This window comes from Limulus polyphemus, unplaced genomic scaffold (assembly GCF_000517525.1).
Source record: "Limulus polyphemus unplaced genomic scaffold, Limulus_polyphemus-2.1.2 Scaffold9615, whole genome shotgun sequence".
Lineage (NCBI taxonomy): Eukaryota > Metazoa > Arthropoda > Merostomata > Xiphosura > Limulidae > Limulus > Limulus polyphemus.
In genome coordinates this window covers 1-8,884 of record NW_013675225.1, presented here as the reverse complement: position 1 = coordinate 8,884, position 8,884 = coordinate 1, and the positions used below count along the sequence as shown (strand labels likewise).

General features: G+C 35.8%; 1 protein-coding gene across 1 annotated transcript in view; it reads left to right on the top strand.

The window, feature by feature from the left end:
- LOC106476004 (microtubule-associated serine/threonine-protein kinase 2-like) overlaps positions 1-7,962 on the top strand; it is a 12,789-nt gene extending 4,827 nt beyond the window's left edge. The window contains exons 4-7 of the mRNA XM_022379994.1: positions 969-1,102; positions 2,314-2,669; positions 3,032-3,246; positions 6,206-7,962. Of these exons, the coding sequence (XP_022235702.1) occupies positions 969-1,102; positions 2,314-2,669; positions 3,032-3,246; positions 6,206-7,921 (2,421 nt within the window). The 3' untranslated portion in view covers positions 7,922-7,962. The remainder of the gene's footprint in view (positions 1-968; positions 1,103-2,313; positions 2,670-3,031; positions 3,247-6,205) is intronic.
- The last annotated feature ends 922 nt before the right edge of the window (positions 7,963-8,884 follow it).

Genomic DNA, 8,884 nt, shown 5'->3' with positions numbered 1-8,884 from the left:
ATTGAATTTACTCTTACATTGTCTATTTTCTTTTCGAGCAAAGTACTGAGATTTTACCCTTTGTTGTTGACTTAAGTGTTTTGATTTAAGTATCTAATGTTATGTTAGGGTAGATTGTAGAGTGTGCAAGCAATTTCATGGGTGATCAGGGATAAACACACAAAAGGGTACCCGAGTCCCTTTAGATTTAGAGAACCTAGCAGAGTACATATAAAAAAAAAAAACTCCAGTAGCAAATTTGAAGCCTTTTTTCGTGAGAAATTATAATTAGTTATTTAAAAATTAATAAATACTTGGATATTTTCAATTGTCCAAAAATCATCAAATTGAAATACTAGTTGGAGTGATGATAATTTTATAAAGTTTATATCAGTAAAACTGCCCCATAGTGGCACAGCATTATGTCTGCAGACTCAAAATGTTAGAAACTGGGTTTTGACACCTGTGGTGGGCAGAGCACAGATAACTTTTTGTGTAGCTTTGTGCTTAACTACAAACAAATTCAGTAAAAACTAGGAAACCGACTGTGAACATCGATATTTAGTTTTGTGGGGGGGTAAACCTAAGGAAGCCTGAATTAATCTGTGGTTAGTTGCTGTTTGTAGTACAGTAAATTCATTGTGGTCTTATTGAAAATCAGATCTGTAACATTTGTTAACAGTTTTTTACATCAGTTTACTCATGAAAGATTCCAATTTTATTTTAAATACAAACTTTTACAAGATCTGCTTTTGTTTTGAGAAACTGATTGTTCTACTACCAGAGGAGCCATTGTGATTTTTTTTGTAAGATTTATATAAATTAGGCATCATATCTTGCTTTGTTGTTATTTGAATCAACCTTAATATAACTTATTAGTTCACTGATGATTGATTGTCATTCCAACAAATTCTGAACTCACTGTAATCAAAATCATTATTTACAGTGATATTCAGAACATTATTTGTGTGAAATGTGTTGTTTTTCAGCTTGCCAAAAAAGAAAGCACTCGCAAGACTGGAAGTAACACTGACCTGAACCAGTTAGAAAGTACCGAAACAGGAAGTTCCTCAGAGGGGTCTGGAGAAACTGGAAGTAGAAAATCTTCCTCGACACCTGACTTGTAAGAACATTTATAACTTTCATCATTCTTTAAGCCTAAAGAGGTGCATGTACTTTATATAAACAAATTCTGGTTCTTTTTACGCATGCAGTATTTGTTTGTTTTTTCAGTGTGAAAGAAAGAAATGCTAATTTCAAACTTGGCAACTTTTTAATAACACTTTTTTTTGCATAAAAAGAACTTAGATTGAGAAGATATTGTTTAAAATTATTATTTTTTAAATGTTAAGTTTTTGTCATAAATGGAACGGTATCTTGCAAGATCTAGCGTTTTTTTGTATATTGAGGTATTTTTCAGACCACAAAACCATCTATATTGTTCTCTAATCACAAAATGACACATGCATTGATATGCTAATTAGCATTGCCATCTTGATCCATTTCAGAAAGTTAGTTTGCTTACAAAGGTCAGTGGTAATGATCTAACTGTCACAAGTGTTCTTCAAACATCCTAATGCATGACAGTGTTATTAACACCAATATTTAACTTTCAACATATTGAGTTTGTAATAACTAGGGGTCAGCAGCCTGTCTATATGTGAACACCTGCGTCCTTGTTAAGTCTGTGTTCTCAGCTTGTTTATCTTAACAGTATCAGCTTACGGAATACTGATTGCCTTGGTTACTAATTGATGAGATGAAGTCATTGAATGCCCCTTCTGTTGGGGAACTTATACACTTGTATAGTGCATTAGGCTTAAGCTCTCGCTGTTTGTCCCAAATGTAACTTTCTATTTAACTTATTATTCCAATGAAGATGATAAGGGATTATTTAATACTGCCAAGGAAAACAAGTACTTTATGTTTGAGAATTTCTATAAATGTCTTGCACTGTTCTTTGTGTTGCTGACCCCATCCGCTAACTGATATCATGCTGGAAGGTTTAGCATAGCTAGTACATGAAAACATGTTTTACTTGGCTTTATTTTTCCATGAAAATGTGTTTGTCTTGGCTTTAATTTACTATGAAAACATATTGTACTTGAATTTATCCATAAAAACATGTTTTACTTGGCTTTAATTTTAAATTTTTATTTAGTTTTCCTTTACATATTTTTTTCAGTAGAAAGTACAATTATTTACTGATGCTGTCATTGTTATTTGTAATGTTGAATATTTAAGCTATGACTAATTCTAAATCTAGTTTCAGGAAACATTTAATCATGCATTTTATCCTGATAAATGTGAAAAAAGATTTTGATTTATTTGTAGAAATACCACTCGGGTTTCACCACGACGATTACCAGCTCATAAACAAAAAGAACAAAAAAGTGTCCCCACACAGAAAGGGGAAAGAAAGGATGAAAGAAAACAAGTGGCTCACATGATAGGGAAGGATGCATCAAGTACCACGGCTCCTTCTCGTCGCTACAAAGTACAGTCACCAAGTGGTGAGACCCACGTATCCCAGGATTTGGTGAAACTGAGGAAACACATTTCCCCGCTTCCTGTATCACCACGAATTCCAATTCCACCACCCTCAGACTTGTCAGCTGAAACTCTACAAAGAGAACGCTGGGTTACAAAATCGGCTTCTGCTTCTGGTTTGTCACTGATGATATCTAAAGGTATGTGGAGAGTAGTTATGAGTTGAATTTTGTACTAACATTTAAGAAAATTGTTTTTTATGTCTGTAGTGACTGAGGGGCATATAAAGAATTTTAGAGAAGGTGGGGGGGTCCAAGATACTTGAACCAGGATGTAAGCATAATGATATATAGGTCTATTTATAATGATACACAAAAGGGAGTTTTGATCCCCGTGACATCCCCACCACCTCCTACATTGGTCATGTACAATATTGCTATGGAATGCATGGTTTTCGTTGAAACAAAATATATTTAATAATGGACCTAATTTGTGTCATAATCACAAAAACATCAAATAAATGATTAAAATATTTCTTTAATGTTAATTTTACTTACTACAGATGATAATGTGTCACAGCCTGTAGTCTGTTCTCCTGGAGGTTCCAGCACAAGCTCACGAGATACTTCACCCAATAGAGAGACTAGTCCTTTAGTTCCTCAACTAAAGCCTCCAATCATCATCCGTAGGGGGCCTCATGGTTTCGGTTTCACGGCACGAGCAATTCGAGTGTACTTCGGAGACTCGGATGTTTACACCCTTCAACATTTGGTATCGGTAAGGCACTCGTAGCTCTGCTTGATGTTTGTGATTAGACAGTAACAGGTAGTTTTGTATGTATCTGGTAAAAGATACAGTGTTCCACTTTCTTTATGGTTATTGAAACAGAAGTGGGTGGTGCTGTAGACACTCTGACAGTTTTTCTTTTTCAAATTATGAATATGTTGGGTTTAACCTATCCTCAAACTCAAGACATTAAGATTAAATTCAAGGATAAAAGTCCAAAGATACAGCTTTTGAGTGGATTGTTTGTTTTTATTTAACGTTTTTGCAACATTTCGACCACTCATGTGGCCGTCATCAGGTAACTATCTCTATTTTGTGAATTAGTGAGCAAGACAGTAAAACATATTTTTATGGATAAAGCCAGGTAGAGATAGTTACCCGATGATGGCCACACAAGTGATCGAAATGAAAATAAACAACACACTCAAAACACTTTGGACTTTTATTTATAGTGTATAGTGGATTTCCTCTCCTCACAACAAGCATAAATTCAAGGATGCTGGATCTGGCATGAATTGATGGTTAGGGTGCTTGACTCACAATCTATGGGTCATGGGTTTCAGCCGTGGGAGCAGTATAACATGACAGTTAGTCCTACTGTTTAATTAGAATAGCCCAAGAATTGACGGTTGATGGCATCGACTAACTGCTGTCCCTCTAATCTATCGCTTCTAAATTAGGGACAGCTAAAACAGATTTCTCTTAAGTTGATTTGCACAAAATTAAGCAAACAAAGACAGTTATTGTTATGTTTTAGTTACCACATCAAAAGAAAATGGATTCTTAAGTAATTTTGTAGGAATCTCTAAGATTTCCTGAGGCTTCAGTGAGGCCTACTTTCTCATACAGTACTGTCAACAAAAAACGAACAATATGAAAGCTCTAACAGCATTGTTCATGGTCAGTATGAATACATGTACATGAAAGGTCTCGTGTTTTCACAGTTAGCACAAAGTCTGTTTTTTCATGGTCAGTATGCATCCATGCACAGGAAAGATTGTATGATTTCACAGCAATAACAGATTAGATCCAATCACATGGACTGTTGATACAGGTTAAGTTTATCAAAGTTAACAACTAACTACTGTATGAGCACTTACTAAGAAGCTACACATTAGAAAGTTGATGAAACTCAAACAGAGATGACAAAGTAGAAGAAAGATCAGATTAGCTAGTTACATTGTAGAAATATCAGAGTAGCTAGTTACATAGAAGAAAGATCAGATTAGCTAGTTACATAGAAGAAAGATCAGATTAGCTAGTTACATAGAAGAAAGATCAGATTAGCTAGTTACGTGGAAGAAAAATCAGATTAGCTAGTTACATAGAAGAAAGATCAGATTAGCTACTTACATAGTAGAAAGATCAGAGTAGCTAGTTACATAGAAGAAAGATCAGATTAGCTAGTTACATAGAAGAAAGATCAGATTAGCTAGTTACATAGAAGAAAGATCAGATTAGCTAGTTACATAGAAGAAAGATCAGATTAGCTAGTTACATAGAAAAAAGATCAGATTAGGTACTTACATAGTAGAAAAATTAGATTAGCTACTTACATTGTAGAAAGATCGGATTAGCTACTTACATAGTAGAAAAATTAGATTAGCTAGTTACATTGTAGAAAGATCGGATTAGCTACTTACATAGTAGAAAAATTAGATTAGCTAGTTACATTGTAGAAAGATCAGATTAGCTACTTACATAGTAGAAAAATTAGATTAGCTAGTTACATTGTAGAAAGATCGGATTAGCTAGTTACATTGTAGAAAGATCAGATTAGCTAGTTACATAGAAGAAAGATCAGATTAGCTAGTTACATTGTAGAATGATCAGAGTAGCCAGTTACATAGAAGAAGGATCAGAGACTAGCTAATCTGATCATTCTACCATGTAACTAGCTGATCTCATCTTTCTTCCATATAACTAGCTAATCTGATCCTTCTTCTATGTAACTGGCTACTCTGATCATTCTACAATGTAACTAGCTAATCTGATCTTTCTTCCATGTAACTAGCTGATCTGATCTTTCTTCCATGTAACTAGCTAATCTGATCATTCTACCATGTAACTAGCTGATCTCATCTTTCTTCCATATAACTAGCTAAACATAATAATGTACTTTGAATGTATAACAGGAATCTAGTAGCTTGTTTAGATATATTCTTTATTTTAAGAGCCTTGATTATAATTTATAATCATCAGTAAGAAAGGTTTTATCTCGCCCCTATGTGCTACTAACTTTAGATATCAGTAGTGTAGATGGAAGATAGGACCACTGAGTTATGTTTTGTGAGAGTCAGAAATGCATTACTTTAATTAGTCTACAAATTATAGCTAACATATGTTTATTCAACAAAACTATGAATTACGTATTAAAAGAGACCAATGAATATTCATAAGACTTTGGTCTAAGCTGAGAAGGCACTCGGCTGGAAACTGAAGAAAACCAATTGGATATAGCCATGGTCACTGTGCCATATTTGTAAGATCTGGGAAGTTATATATCTTGTGTTGTTCTTGTTAGTTGATAAATATTTAAAAATTGATCTGTAAGTTATTATTAAATACACTAAATTGTAATAAATTTTGTGACATTTCATTTATGCAGTAAATAGTTGTAATTCATATATTATGTATATATATATGTGTGTGTATTTATCAGATATATATATATATTGGTTTTTTTAACTTTCACATAAGTTACAATAGGTGGAATGCAGTGATTATTTAACCCTGCGTCCTTTTAAACTACTGTTACATAAATGTAAGGTTCCTAACTTTTTTCATTGCAAAATATGAATTTATTATAACGTAATCTAGCAAACAATTTTGTAAAAATAGAAAACGTTATCAATTTATTGATACGAGTGTACCATTTCACCTGTCTACTAAAACATCTTAAAGTTATTGATATACACGTACTAACCTAACTGTCTATATTTGTTTTTAGGCTGTGGGTAATGATGGACCAGCCTTCGAGTCAGGAGTGAGACCTGGTGATCTAATTACCCATATTAATGGGGAACCTGTTCAAGGTCTAGTCCATCATCAGGTGCTACAGCTGATTCTTTCTGGTGGTGACCACATCACTATTCGCACAACCCCCCTGGAGAGTACCACCATAAAAACTGGAGGTCGCAAGAGACATCCTTCTTCCATAAAGATGGTTCGTCGGCCAATCGTACGAAAGCGTTATGGCCAAGGAAAGAGAGATGTACAATCCGATCGCAAGAGGAGAGCCACTCTCTTTAGGAGATTAAGTAGCAAACGAGCTAGTGCTGACTTACAACATTTAGTTTCAAGATCACCCCCTATGTTAACCACTAGCCACAGTTTGCAGTCCTTGAGCAGAGGGGGCGAGGCTGTTTCTGGATCCCCTACCCTCAAGGGCCCACGATCTCCACCAGCAAATAGGTTGTGTTCGACCTCTGAGTCTTCCCACTCAGCTGGAAATTCCTCTGGAAGCAGTTCTCCCAGTTCTAGTGTTCCAGGTTCTCCGGCAGGAACTGCTCAGTTTCAGCGGCCAAGCTCTCTTCATGGTCTTAAACACAAGTTGACTCAGACTTTTCGTTCTCCTCGCCGGAAGTCAGTGGGGCATGTACCCCTTTCACCACTAGTTCGAACTCCTTCCCCCTCCTCTTTACACTCACCTTCACCTATACGTTCACCTTCTCCTCTAGCCTTTCCTTTGGCTCACCACACTGCAACCACATCACATAAAGGTCCATCTGGAAGCACATTAACTCCTTCTAGCTCAGTTAAAAAGATTTTCATGAGGCCAAAGAGTGCAGAGCCTGGTTCTCCTCTTCTAAGACGTGCCCTCTCTCCAGATCGACTACATTCCAAATCTACTGAAGCCAAGATGAAACAAGGGAAACTAAAGTGGGAGTCATCTGGGGGACACACTTCTTCACCTCTCGCACTTTCTTCTACACCTCCCATGAGCTCTTACCATCACTACTCCCCACCAGTCTCTTCTTTTGTTTCAAAACTCACTGTGCCTCATTCTTATGTTTCACCCAAAGACTCTGTGCTAATGAATAGTAGATTTCAAACATCTGCAGCAAGAGAAACAGTGAGTGGTCTCGACACTTCTACTGGTCTGCAGCAGGAAGAATACCACATAGGTGCAGATCCTGATAAGCATGGACGATCCACTGCTGCCCATGATGGTACTCAGCAACTTTGTGGCTCTAGTTTTAAGCTCAAAACTGTAGATGAAACAAGTGTAGACAGTCATAAGACTGAAGGACAACTTTCAACATCTCAACTGATTAAATTATTGTCAGTTGGTGACTCAGGAGATAGGAGGTCAGGGAATAGAGATCAAATTCTTCCTGTACTAATTGAAGATACCACTTTGCCGCCCGATGTTGTTCACCAAAGTAAGGAGGATGAAGAATTGAAGCTGCCACCCGTTTGTGACATATCTTCACCCAAAACCTTGTGCGATATTGTTCAGAAACCACCAGTTCTTTCTGTTCCAACCATTACTCCAGAATCTAAGAGATCAGGAAAGAACAATTCTGAAGATATAAATTTGCAGACCAACCTTTTGAGCGGTATTCAAAATTTATCAGTTCATTCGATAGAAAAAGGTGCCACCTCAAAAACTAAATCGACCGATACCAAGGAAGGCCGCTCAAAAGTGTTAGGTGAAAAGTAAATGTTATTTAAAAATGAAACTATTAAATTATTTATAACTTATCCATCTCACTTAGAGTATGTGCTTGTATATAATTTGCTTTTAAAACAGACCTAGCACTTACATTGTTTATATTAATTGAAGAAGAAGTCTATAAGTGTTTCACTACGTACTGATTCCTGCTCTTGTTGTTGTTCGTGCTACCCGCATTGTGTAAGATTGTACGATAGCCTGGATGTTTGATTTCCAATCCTTGTACATAGATGTGTGACATACTGTATATATTATGTTTATTTATTGTTTTGTTCCTACACTCGGTGGTCTTTGGTTGTACCTGTCTTAACAACATTGAACACTGAACGATATTATTCTCCATAAGGTTTCTGTTTTGATGTACTGCTCGTCTTCCAGCTCTAATACAGTGCAGATTTTTTGAAGTAATCACACAGTTATTAGAGAACTATGTGTAGGAAACGTTATTGCTTTCTTGTATGATAAGATGTACTTCAATACATTGGCTCTTTTTTTTTAAGTAGATTACTTGTTGAATAGACAATAGGGGTATAGTCAACAGTGCTTGCATACATCATGAACTGTCTTGAATAACAGTATTATCATAACTGCAGTAGCAGATCTCGATGTAAGAAGCTTTTGTTCTGGAGTAAAGTAGCAGATCTAGATGTAAGAAACTTTTGTTCTGAAGTAAAGTAGCAGATCTCGATGTAAGAAGCTTTTGTTCTGGAGTAAAGTAGCAGATCTAGATGTAAGAAGCTTTTGTTCTGGAGTATTATAGCAGATCTAGATGTAAGAAACTTTTGTTCTGGAGTAAAGTAGCAGATCTAGATGTAAGAAGCTTTTGTTCTGGAGTAAAGTAGCAGATCTAGATGTAAGAAGCTTTTGTTCTGGAGTAAAGTAGCAGATCTAGATGTAAGAAGCTTTTGTTCTGGAGTAAAGTAGCAGATCTAGATGTAAGAAGCTTTTGTT